Source organism: Chamaea fasciata, unplaced genomic scaffold (assembly GCF_029207755.1).
Source record: "Chamaea fasciata isolate MVZ Bird 193981 ecotype frontalis unplaced genomic scaffold, bChaFas1.0.hap1 SCAF_407, whole genome shotgun sequence".
Taxonomy (NCBI): Eukaryota; Metazoa; Chordata; class Aves; order Passeriformes; family Sylviidae; genus Chamaea; species Chamaea fasciata.
The window spans coordinates 47,146-60,354 of record NW_027094492.1 but is presented as its reverse complement, the minus strand read 5'-3'; the positions used below and the strand labels follow the sequence as shown (position 1 = coordinate 60,354).

General features: G+C 52.9%; 1 protein-coding gene across 1 annotated transcript in view; it reads right to left on the bottom strand.

The window, feature by feature from the left end:
• Positions 1-13,209, bottom strand: part of LOC136305436 (bromodomain-containing protein 4-like) — a 38,598-nt gene continuing 25,389 nt past the window's right edge. Inside the window, exons 14-23 of the mRNA XM_066208694.1 lie at positions 9,857-9,909; positions 8,377-8,710; positions 6,768-7,415; positions 5,868-5,980; positions 4,374-4,539; positions 3,652-3,779; positions 2,156-2,367; positions 1,353-1,421; positions 1,045-1,267; positions 1-146 (exon numbers count right to left, since the gene is read on the bottom strand). Coding sequence (XP_066064791.1) covers positions 78-146; positions 1,045-1,267; positions 1,353-1,421; positions 2,156-2,367; positions 3,652-3,779; positions 4,374-4,539; positions 5,868-5,980; positions 6,768-7,415; positions 8,377-8,710; positions 9,857-9,909 — 2,015 coding nt within the window. The 3' untranslated portion in view covers positions 1-77. The remainder of the gene's footprint in view (positions 147-1,044; positions 1,268-1,352; positions 1,422-2,155; positions 2,368-3,651; positions 3,780-4,373; positions 4,540-5,867; positions 5,981-6,767; positions 7,416-8,376; positions 8,711-9,856; positions 9,910-13,209) is intronic.

Genomic DNA, 13,209 nt, shown 5'->3' with positions numbered 1-13,209 from the left:
TTTCTTGGGATTTTTTGTTTTTTTTTTTTTTTTTTTTTTTTGGGAAAGAGTCAAATTCCCGGCCGGAATCGCCTCTCCTAGAAAAGATTCTCCTCGAAAATCGCCAGGAGGTCGCTCTGGAAATTCATGTCGATCGTCGCCGCCATCTGCAAATGAAAAAAAAACGGGAAGATCGGGAAAAAAATTCCGGGAACTTCGGGAATGTTCTGGGCTTTTTTTTTTTTACCCGTTTTTGGGGGGATTTTTTTGGGATCCTCGGGTTTGTTTTGTTTTAACCCATTTTTGGAGAGTTTTTTTGGAAATATTTGCATTATTTTAACCCATTTTTTGAGTGTTTTTTCGGGAATATTCCCATGATTTTAACCCATATTTTTGGTAGGAATTTTTGGGAATATTTCCATCATTTTAACCCATATTTTTGGTAGGAATTTTTGGGAATATTCCCGTTATTTTAACCCATTTTTGGTGGGATTTTTCGGGAACATTCCCATGATTTTAACCCATTTTTGGTGGGATTTTTCGGGAATATTCCCATGATTTTAACCCATTTTTTGGTGGGATTTTTCGGGAACATTCCCATGATTTTAACCCATTTTTGGTGGGATTTTTTGGGAATATTCCCACGATTTTAACCCATTTTTTGGTGGGATTTTTCGGGAATATTCCCATGATTTTAACCCATTTTTTGGTGGGATTTTTCGGGAACATTCCCATGATTTTAACCCATTTTTGGTGGGATTTTTTGGGAATATTCCCACGATTTTAACCCATTTTTTGGTGGGATTTTTCGGGAATATTCCCATGATTTTAACCCATTTTTGGTGGGATTTTTCGGGAACATTCCCATTATTTTACCCATTTTTTGGTGGGATTTTTTGGGAATATTCCCATGATTTTAACCCATTTTTGGTGGGATTTTTCGGGAACATTCCCATGATTTTAACCCCATTTTCCCGGGACTTTTTTACTGGGATTCTTCGGGAACATCCCACCGTTTCCCGGGGTTTTTCCGGAACATTCTGCCCGATTTAACCCTTCCCTCACCGCTTCCCGGCGCCTCCTCTCCTGCTCCCTCTTCCTGGCCATCTCGCGCTGCTGGTCCAGCATGGACTGGGAGCTCTGGGAGCTCTGGGGCTGCGCCGACGGCGCCGACACCGGCACCGGCACCGGCACCGCGCCGGGCCCCGGCGGCTGCTGCTGCTCCTGGCGCCGCCGCACCTCCTCGTGCACCCGCCGGGCCTGCTCCAGCGCCTCCTCGTCCTCCCGGCTCCTGGGGAGTGACCAGAGTGACCACAGAGTGACCGCAGTGACCATCACTGACCACAGAGTGACCACAGAGTGACCACGGTCACCAAGAGTGACCATGAACCTCCTCGTGCACCCGCCGGGCCTGCTCCAGCGCCTCCTCGTCCTCCCGGCTCCTGGGGAGTGACCAGAGTGACCGCAGTGACCATCATTGACCACAGAGTGACCGCAGTGACCAGGAGTGACCAGAACCCCCCAGGGCCTGCTCCAGAACATCCTCATCCTCCCGGCTCCTAAAGGAGTGACCATCAGTGACCAGGAGTGACCAGGAGTGACCAGGAGTGACCAGGAGTGACCAGGAACTGGACATGGCTCAGGGAATGACCAGGAATGGGCACAGTGGTGGTGGTGGTGGATCTGGCGGTGTTTGTGATGTCCCTGGCGGTGTTTGTGGTGTTCCTGGTGGTGTTTGTGGTGTTTGTGGTGTCCCTGGCGGTGTTTGTGGTGGTTCTCATGTCCCTGGCGGTGTTTGTAAAGTTCCTGGTGGCATTTGCGGTGGTCCTGGTGGTGTTTGTGGAGTCCCTGGTGTTCCTGGTGATGGTCTGTGGTGGTTCTGATGTCCCTGGTGGCATTTGTGATGTCCCTGGTGGTGTTTGTGGTGTCCCTGGTGGTGTTTGTGATGTCCCTGGCGGTGTTTGTGGTGTCCCTGGTGGTGTCTGTGGTGTCCCTGGTGGTATTTGTGGTGTCCCTGGCGGTGTTTGTGGTGTCCCTGGCGGTGTTTGTGGTGTCCCTGGCGGTGTTTGTGGTGTCCCTGGCGGTGTTCGTGGTGGTTCTCATGTCCCTGGCGGTGTTCGTGGTGGACCTCACGACGGCTCCCGGCGTCCCGTGCCGTGCCGTGCCGTGCCCTCACCTCATCCTCTCCTGCTCCCTCCTGAGGCGCTCCTTCTCGCGCTCCACCTGCTCGGCCTGGGCCTTCAGCGCCTTCTCGCGCTCCTCCTTCTCGCGCGCCGCCCGCTTGAACTGCTCGAAGGAGTCGCTGGAGGACTTGGCCGCCGCCGCCGGCGCCGCCGGGTGCTTCTGCACCAGCGACGCCCACGAGCCCATGTTCTTGATCTTCAGGTCCTGCCGAGGGGACACCGCCGGGTCACCGAGGGCTCAGGGACACAGCCGGAGCTCTGGGGGCTGCCCTGGAGGAGCCTCGGCCTGGTGGGATCTCGGGGGGTTCTCCCAGGTCCAACCCTGGAGGTCCCCCAGCCTGGTGGGATCTCCCAGATCCAACTCTGGAGAAACCTTGGCCTGGTGGGATCTCGGGGGGTTCTCCCAGATCTAAACCTGGAGATCCCTCAGCCTGGTGGGATCCCCCAGATCCAACTCTGGAGGTCCCTGATCCTGGTGGGATCTCAGGGGTTCTCCCAGATCCAACCCTGGAGGTCTCTCAGCCTGGTGGGATCTCGGGGGGTTCTCCCAGATCTAAACCTGGACGTCCCTCAGGCTGGTGGGATCTCAGAGGGTTCTCCCAGGTCCAACCCTGGAGGTCTCTCAGCCTGGTGGGATCTCCTAGATCTAACCCAGGAGGTCCCTGATCCTGGTGGGATCCCAGGAGGTTCCCCCAGATCCAACCCTGGACCTTCTCCAGGTTCCCTGGGATGTCCGAGCCCTCCCTGAGCCTGGTGGCACCTCAGGAGCTTCTCCAAAACCCAACCGTGGACCTTCTCCAGCCCTTTCTGGACCTCACTCAGCCAAGTTTCGGGGCGGGAACCCCAAAACTCCCGAGCCCACCCCAAATCCCGGCTGCCCACGGCAGGATTGCCAGGATTCCCTGGGAATTTTAGGGAATTTTTGAAGGGTTTCCCCCAAAATTCCAGGAGCTTTCTCCAAAATTCGAGGAATTTGCCCCGAAGCTTTTGGGATTTCCCCCCAGAATTGAAAGGATTTTACTCACAATCCTTTGGATTTTTTTTTTTCCCTCAAAAATTTGAGGAATTCTCCCAAAAATCTGAGAAACTTTTCCCCAAAACGTGAGGAATTTCCCCAGAATTCGAGGGAGCTTCCCTCACGTTTCAACGCTTCTTCCAAAAAATTTGAGGGATTTCCCCCAAAATTTGGCGGATTTTTTTCCATAAAATTTGAGGGATTCTTCCCCAGACTTTGAAGATTTTTTCCTCAAAATTCGAGCGATTTTCCCCAAAAATTTAATGGATTTTTTTCCCCAAAATCCGAGGAACTTCCCCAAAATTTGAGGCCTCTTCCCCCCAGACAGGAGGGATTCTTTCCCGAATTCCCAGCAACTCTTCCCCAAAAACCGACGAATTTTTTTTTTTTTTTCCCCAAAATCTGAGGAACTTTCCCCAAAATCTGAGGGATTTTTTTTCCCGAAATTTGTATTTTTGGGGTTTTTTTTTTTACCTTTTTTGGGGCCACGGGGGTTTTGGGCTCGGGTTTCTGCCGCTCCTTGTCGGGGGCGGGCGGCGTTTGCTCCGGGGGTCGGATCACGGGCCGGGGTCCTGCTCCCTCCAGGGGCTTCAGCTCCGGCCCTGGAATCCCAAAAACCCCAAATTAGGGGAATTCTGATCCTAAAAATCCTGAAAGTGATCCCAAAAAATGGAATCACGGGGATTTGGAGCCCAAAAATTGGGAATTCTGACCCCAAAACTGGGGTGGGCCGGGGTCCTGCTCCCTCCAGGGGCCTCAGCTCCGGCCCCGGAATCCCAAAAACCCCAAATTTGGGGGACTCTGATCCTAAAAAGTGGAAAATCGGGTGTTTCCGGTCCAAAACGCGGGAGCTCCGGGGGTTCTGAACGCCAAACTGTGAATTTGGCCCATTTCCGGTCCCAAAATCGGGAACTGTTGATATCAGGGATCGGAAAAATCGGAATCACGGGAGGTTTAGATCCCAAAACTGGGAACTCTGCCCCCAAAATCCGGGGCGGGGGTCGGTCTCGTTCCCACCTTGGAGGTTTTTTTTTGGGATTCTCCTCCTCCCCATGAAATTTTACGGGAATTTTTTTTTTTAGGATTTTTTTTTTTTTTCCCCCAAAAAAGCGAAATCCCACGGGATCTTTTTTTTTTTTTTTGGGATCTCCCCGGGGCCGGGGAAGGGGGGGAGGTTTTGGGGTGTCCCCACTCACGCTGGGGCAGGTGTGGGGCGGCTTTGATGCCCTCGGGGTGTCCCTTGGGGGGCTCCTGGCGCAGGGGGGGGCTGAAGGTCTCGTTCCTGATGACGGGCGAGTGCAGCTTCTCCTCCTTGCCCGGCCCCAGCGGCTGCGACTGCACCACCGAGGCCGCCCGCAGCTCCTGACGGGGAAATTCGGGATCAGACCTGACCCAAATCCTGAATCCCAAACCCAAAATCCTGACTTCCAACCCCAAATCCTGAATCCCAAACCCAAATCCTGATCCCGAGGCCGCCCGCAGCTCCTGACGGGGAAATTCGGGATCAGACCTGCCCCAAATCCCAAATCCCAAACCCAAAATCCCGAATTCCAACCCCAAATCCTGATCCCGAGGCCGCCCGCAGCTCCTGACGGGGAAATTCGGGATCAGACCTGCTCCAAATCCCAAATTCCAAACCCAAAATCCTGAATTCCAAACCCAAATCCTGAATCCCAAACCCAAAATCCCAAATCCCAAACCCAAATCCTGAATCCCAAACCCAAAATCCCGAATCCCAAACCCAAAATCCCGAATCCCAAACCCAAATCCTGACCCAGCTCGCAGTTCCTGCAGAAATTCGGGATCAGGAGCTGCCCCAAACCCCAAACCCTCAGCCCGACCCCGATCCTGCCCCTGAATCCCGAATCCCAAACCAGCTCACAATTCCTGCCGTGGAAATCTGGGATCAGGATCTGCCCCAAAATCCCAAATCCTTTTCGAACGCCTTCACCCAGGTCCCCAAATCCCGTTTTTTCACTGGATCACAAAATCCCATTTTCTGCAGCCGACCCCAAAACCCCGGTGGTTTTTTTCTCTACCCGACTCCCCAAAATCCGGGTTTTCTCACCTCATCCTAAAACCCGAAAATCCCATTTTTTAACCGGATCCCATTTTTTTTCCACCTGCTCCCAAAATCCCATTTTTTTGGTTTCACCTTCCCCCATAATCCCATTTTTTTCCCCTTCTCCCAAAATCCCGTATTCTTTTCTTCACCTTCTCCCAAAATCCCATTTTTCGGTTTCACCTTTTCCCATAATCCCTTTTTTTTCTTCATCTTCTCCCAAAATCCCGAATTTTTTTCTTCACCTGCTCCCAAAATCCCGTATTTTTTTCACCTTCTCCCAAAATTTCATTTTCTTCACCTTCTCCCAAAATCCCATTTTTTTGTTCCACCTGCTCCCAAAATCCCATATTTTTTTTCACCTTCTCCCAAAATCCCATTTTTTTGTTCCACCTGCTCCCAAAATCCCATTTTCTCTTCACCTTCTCCCAAAATCCCATTTTTTCTTCATCTTCTCCCAAAATCCCGAATTTTTTTCTTCACCTGCTCCCAAAATCCCGTATTTTTTCCACCTTCTCCCAAAATCCCATTTTTTTTCCACCTTCTCCCAAAATCCCATTTTCTCTTCACCTGCTCCCAAAATCCCATTTTTTTGGTTCCACCTGCGGCCAAACTCGTGTTTTTTCACCTGTTTTTTTGGCTGGATGTTTTGCTGAGGGGGCGACTGAGGCACGAGGCCCTGGAACGGCGGCATCTGTGGGGAAGGCATCATGAGAGGGGAGGGGGCTTCCCGCAGGTGACCTGGAACAGGGGGGACACGGTCAGTCAAGGTCATCGTCATCATCACCGCCGTCATCGTCATCATCGTCACCAGCATCGTCATTATCGCTATCGTCATCATCGTCATTACTGTGGTCATTATCATCGTCATCATCACTGTCGCTATCGTCATCGTCACTGACGCGGTCATCGTCGTTACCATCATCATCATCATCATTCACCATCATCACTGTCATCGTTACCATCGTCGTTATCGTCATCACCATCGTCCATCCATCGTCCACCATCCATCCATCCATCATCCATCATCCGTTGTCCATCCATCATCCATCCATCGTCCATCATCATCCATCTCTCCATCCACCATCATCCATCATCTGTCCATCATCATCCACCACCCATCATCATCCATCCTCCACCCATCCATCATCCATCCATCATCATCCATCATCCACCATCCATCATCATCATCCATCCATCCATCATCCATCCATCATCCATCCGTCATCATCCATCCATCCACCATCCATCATCCACCCATCATCATCCACCATCCATCCATCATCATCCACCATCCACCATCATCCATCCATCCACCATCCATCATCCATCCATCCATCCATCCACCCATCCATCCATCATCCATCCATCCATCCATCATCCATCCATCCATCCATCCATCCATCATCCATCATCATCCACCATCCATCATCATCCACCATCCATCCATCATCCATCCATCCATCCATCCATCCATCCATCCATCCATCCATCCATCCACCCATCCGCCATCCCTCCGTCTCCTCACCGGTGCCGTAGGGGTCCGCTTTGTGGTGCCGCGGTGACGGGTGGTGTTGGATCACCTGCTGCGCTTTCGCCGCCGTCGGCTGCGGCTGCTGCGGCGGCGCCGGCGGCTGCGGCTGCTGCTGCTGCGGTTGCTGCGGCTGCTGCTGCTGCTGCGGCGGCGGCGCCGGCGGCTGCGCCAGGTGCGAGGGGAAGGGCAGGGGCTGCAGGTGCAGCGGGCGCTGCGGCGGCGGCGGCTGCAGCGGCTGCACCGCGGGGTGCGCCGGCGGCGGCGGCAGCGCCGGGGGGGGCGGCGGCGGCTGCGGCTGCGGCGCCGGCTGCGACTGGACCTTCACTGAAGGGAGAAGCGGCGTCTGCGGCTGCACTTTCTGCAGCTGCTGCAGGTACAGCTGCATCTGGCTGGTGCTCAGGGGGAGGTTGTGGTGCGGCGGCACCGGCGGCACCGGCGGCGGCGGCGGCACCGGCGGCTCCTCGTCCTCCAGCAGCACCTGCGGCGGCTGCGGCAGCGGCGGCTGCGGGAGCAGCGGCTGCGGCGGCGGCTGCGGCGGCTGCAGCGCCGGCGACACGGCCGGCGGCCGCGGCGGCTTCGGGGGCAGCGCCGCCGCCCGGTTGCTGGGCCTCGAGGGCTGCTGAGGCAGAGCGTTGTGCAAAGCTGGGGAGGAAGGACACGCGGCGGGGACGTCAGGAGAAGGTCCATGGGATGGCTCATCGACCCCTCGGTCCCACCCGACACCGTCCTGGTCTCCTGGTGACACCAGGAGAACGTCCATGGGATGGTGCACCAGCCCCCAGTCCCACCCAGCACCGTCCTGGCCTCCTGGTGACACCAGGAGAACGTCCATGGGATGGTCCACCAGCCCCCAGTCCCACCCGACACCGTCCTGATCTTCTGGTGACACCAGGAGAACGTCCATGGGATGGTCCACCAGCCCCCAGTCCCACCCAGCACTGTCCTGATCTTCTGGTGACACCAGGAGAACGTCCATGGGATGGTCCACCAGCCCCCAGTCCCACCCAGCACCGTCCTGATCTCCTGGTGACACCAGGAGAACGTCCATGGGATGGTCCACCAGCCCCCAGTCCCACCCGACACCGTCCTGGTCTCCTGGTGACACCAGCAGAACGTCCATGGGATGGTCCACCAGCCCCCAGTCCCACCCAGCACCGTCCTGATCTCCTGGTGACACCAGGAGAACGTCCACGGGATGGTCCACCACCTCCCAACGTCACCCCGTCGTCCTCCAGAAGGAACCAACCCCACCCACCACCGTCCTCTTCCTCTGGGACGTTGCTCCACTCCACCAAGACCACGGTGGCCACCAAACCCCAAGAACCTTCCTGACCCCCACCCACCATCCTCATCCTCCCCTTCCTCTTGGGCCACCCCAACAAGACCACGGTGGACATCAAGAAACCCCACCCACCACCATCCTCATCTTCCGGAACTTTGAGCCATCCCACCAAGACCGTGGTGGCCACAAAGACTCAAGAACCTTCCATCCCCACCCGCCACCATCCTCATCCTCTGGGACTTCAGGCCACCCCAACGAGCCCACCACGTCCGCCAAGCCGCCAACGCCCTGCGGCCCCTGGCAGGCCCCGCCCCGTCTCACCTGGAGGCGACACCACGTGCTGGTTGAGGTGGGGCGGGGTGCTGTGCTCGGGCGCCGGGGGCAGGTGGGGCGGGGGCAGCTCGGGCTGGGGCAGGTGCAGGATGGGTTGGCCGAAATGGGCCATGGTGTCGAACATGGTCCCCGGCAAAGGATGCTCCAGGACCGGCACCTGGGCGGGGACGAAGGGCGGCGGCGGCGGCGACGCCTTGAGGGGCGCGGCGGGCTGCGGGACGGGCGGCGGCTGCGGCGGCTGCAGCGCCGGAGGGACGGGCTGGGGCGGCGCCGGAGGGGGCTGCGGCGGTGCCGGCGCCGCTTGGTGGTGGTGGTGGTGGTGCTGTTGGGGAGGAGAAGGAGGAGGTGGAAAAGGGGTCGGAGATGTGGGGGAGGGGGGGGGTGTTAAAATGGGGGTTTGGGAAAGGAAACGAGGTGTTGGGTGGTGAGAATGTGGGTTTGGTCATCAAAAATGGGGGTTTGGTCACCAAAACGGGAGTTTGGTCATCAAAAATGTGGGTTTGGTCATCAAAACGGGAGTTTGGTCACCAAAACCAACTCTTGGGTCTTCAAAACGGGGGTTTGGTCATCAAAACGGGGGTTTGGTCATCAAAATGGGGGTTTGGTCATCAAAACAGGGGTTTGGTCATCAAAACGGGAGTTTGGTCACCAAAAATGGGGGTTTGGTCATAAAAATGGGGGTTTGGTCACCGAAACCAACTCTTGGGTCATCAAAATGGGAGTTTGGTCATCAAAACGGGAGTTTGGTCATCAAAAATGGGGGTTTGGTCATCAAAATGGGGGTTTGGTCATCAAAACGGGTGTTTGGTCACCAAAACCAACTCTTGGGTCATCAAAACGGGAGTTTGGTCACCAAAACCAACTCTTGGGTCTTCAAAACGGGGGTTTGGTCATCAAAATGGGGGTTTGGTCACCAAAACCAACTCTTGGGTCTTCAAAATGGGGGTTTGGTCATCAAAACAGGGGTTTGGTCATCAAAATGGGGGTTTGGTCATCAAAACGGGAGTTTGGTCACCAAAAATGGGTGTTTGGTCATCAAAATGGGTGTTTGATCACCAAAACCAACTCTTGGGTCATCAAGACGGGGGTTTGGTCACCAAAATACTCTTCTGGGTCAACAAAATGGCTTCTGGTGATCAAAAGGACCGATCCCATCCCAATCCCAATCCCTGGATCCAAACCCAACCCAATTAATGAATCCAATCCCAATTAATGGATCCAATCCCACCTCAATTAATGGATCCAATCCCAATCCATGGATCCCATCCCAACTCAATTAACGAATCCAATCCCAATTAATGAATCCAATCCCACCACAATTAACGGATCCAATCCCAATCCATGGATCCCATCCCAACTCAATTAATGAATCGAATCCCAATTAATGAATCGAATCCCAATTAACGAATCCAACCCCAATCCATGGATCCCATCCCAACCCCCACCCCGCCCCCAATCCCATTCCTACCTTTTTCTGCTCCCGCCCCGAGTGCCCTTTTTTCTTCAATTTTGGCGCCATTTCTGCCAAAAAATAAACAGGAAAGGGGAAAAAAAAATTAATTTGGGAACGGCTCCGGACAAACCCGACGGCACCGACTGGGAACGGGGCTGGAATTCCCCGGGGATTTCTGGGATTGGGAATTTTGCCGCCAAAAAAAAAAAGAAAAAGGAAAAAAAAGTTGGAAAAAGATCCAACGGGCAAGAAAATCCACGGATTGACCGGGATCAGGTATCCTGGGAATGTCGCTGCTCCAGAGGCAGAACCTCGGCAAAATTCATCGCCGGCCGTTGGATGCCGGCTGGAATCACGCTCCCAGAAGATCCCAAGGATTTCAACCCACAGATGATCCCAAATTCCATCGCCAGCCTTGGATCTCAGTCGGAATCACGTTCCCAGAAGATTCCAAGGATTTTAACCCGAAGACGATCCCAATCTTCACAGCCAGAGTCGGATCCCCGCCGGAATCGGGCTCCCAGAAGGAGATTCCAAGGATTTCAACGCAAGGACGATCCCAAATTCCATCGCTGGTGTTGGATCCCAGTTGGAATCGCCTTCCCAGAAGATTCCAAGGATTTCATCCCAAGGACGATCCCAAATTCCATCGCTGGTGTTGGATCCCAGTTGGAATCGCCTTCCCAGAAGATTCCAAGGATTTCATCCCAAGGACGATCCCAAATTCCATCACCGGTGTTGGATCCCAGCTGGAATCACGTTCCCAGAAGATTCCAAGGATTTCATCCCAAGGACGATCCCAAATTCCATCGCCAGCCGTGGATCCCAGCTGGAATCGCCTTCCCAGAAGGACCAGCCCGGATTTTGGAGATCCCAAGGACAATTCCAACCTTCATTCCCAGCTGTTGGGTCCCAGTCGGAATTGCGAGGTCCAAAAGGAGATTCCCGGGATCCCAACTCAAGGATGATCCCAAACCTTCGTCGCCGATCGTTGGGTCTCAGTTGGAATTCCAAAATTCCACGGAGATCACGTGGAGATCCTGGAGATCCCAACTCAAGGATGATCCCAAACTCCATCACCGATCGTTGGCTCCCACTTGGAATTTTCAGTTCCAGGACATTCCAAGGATTTCAACCCAAGGACGATCCCAAACTTCCTTCTCCGGTCGTCGGATCGCGGTCGGAATCGAGTTCCCAGAAGGATCATCCCGGATTCTGGAGATCCCAACCCAACCCATGGACGAATCTTCAACCCCGAATCCACGGGGATAAAATCTGGGATCGATGGAAAAGTCACTTCCGGGTGATTTTGGGGCGAAAAAGTCAAATCTGGCTGTGGATTTACGGGATTTTTCCCAAATTTCCCCTGAAATCCGGAATTATTCCCACCCAATCAGCGAAATGGCGACGGACGGATCGGAATTTCCACATCCTGGGGGAAAATTCCATGAAAAAAATCGGGATTTTGGAGTAATTTCATCGCTTTTATTATTTCCAAACATCCGACAGATCCAAATTTCCGGGTTTTTCAGAAGAAAAGGAGTTGGCGCTTCCAAGGCTGAGAAATCTTGGAAAAAGGAGCACAAAAATCAACGGATTTCGGGAAAATATTTGGGGCAGATCGAGGTTTTCCGGGGAAAAAAAAATTTTGGATTTGGTGGTTTGGAGTGGAATTCATCCCCAAAAAAATCCTTTTCCAGGTTTCTCCGCTTCCAACTTCCACTTTTTTTTCGGGAAAAACGAAGGCTCTGGATTTGGGATGAGTCAAATCCCAATTATTCCGGTGAATCCGACGGAAAATCAGGACAAAAAAAATCATCAAGAAAAGCCCAGTAAAAATAAACTTTAAGGAATAAATCCAGGGAAGAACTCAGCACCAAATCCCTGGATTTTCCCCTTCTCACGGCAGGCCGAAAAATTCCAACAAAACCTTTCCACCTCCTCCCAAAAAACCCCAAATTTACGGAAAACGCCGTAAAATTGTTCTAAAAGCTCCATTAAAACGTTCAGAGATTTCTAATTCCGGATTTCTCCTGGAAAAGCGCAGGAATTGCTGCCAGATCCGGCTCGATCCTGGAGGGTTTTCTGGGATGATTCCACTTTATTTGGCGTTTTCGCTCTTTTTGGGGGGCCATTTTTGGGAATTTTCTTCCTATTTCCAGGGAATTTTGGGGGGATCTTGCTCCCTCTCCGCGCCCGAGGCGCTCTGGAATTAAATCCCGAATGTTTCCGTGGGATTTCCCAACGCCGGAGCCACCAAACCATTCCCATTTCCTGGAGTTAAGCCGGGCTCAACCTCACGCTTTGGGATGGAGACGAATCCTAATCCCACGGCGAGGGTGGCCGGAGGAAAAGGCGGGAATTAGGAAAATTTGGGATAAAGCCCAGGAAAAACCAGGATTTCATCCCGAGGGAGGCGCAGGGAGCGACGCCGGGGACTCGGAATTCCAAATTCTCTCAAAATCCGTTTTTTTCTCCCAGATCCCAAATCCGCCCAGTACCGTAAAACAACAAGAGATTTATCCCTAAAATCCCATTTTTTAAAATCCCCCAAATCCCATTCCCTGCATTTTTTTAACCTCAAAATCCCATTTTCCCATTTTTTAAAATCCCCAAAATCCCATTCCCTGCATTTTTAAAACCTCAAAATCCCATTTTCCCATTTTTTTAAATCCCCAAAATCCCATTCCCTGCGTTTTTTTAACCTCAAAATCCCATTTTCCCATTTTTTTAAATCCCCAAAATCCCATTCCCTGCGTTTTTTTAACCTCAAAATCCCATTTTCCCATTTTTTTAAATCCCCAAAATCCCATTCCCTGCGTTTTTTTAACCTCAAAACCCCATTTCCCCCTTTTTTTACTCCATAAAATATCATTCTCTCATCTTTGACTCCGGAAAATTCCATCTTCCCCCTGAAATCCGACTTCTTCCATTTTTTTCTCCACAAAACCCGTTTTTTCTCCCATGAAATCCCGTCTCCTCCACCTCTTCATCCATAAAATCCCACGTTTATCCATGAAATCCCTTTCCCTCCGTTTCTTCTCCATCAAATCCCGTCTGCTCCATCTTTCTCCGCCCCACAATCCCATTTCCTCCACGGAATCCCACTCTCTCCGCCTTTCCAGCCACAAAATCCCGGTTTTGTCCGTAAAATCCCGTCCCCTCCGTATTTTCATCCTTAAAATCCTTTTTTATATTTTCTCCCATAAAACCTCATTCCCTCCATCCTTATCAACACAATCCCATCCTCTCCACCTTCTTTTCCCCCATAAAATCCGATTTTCTGCCATTAATTCCCACTCCCTCCATCTCCAACGTTCCCGACGGCTCCGTCGAGACGCAAATCCCATTTCCCCTCTCCCAAAAAA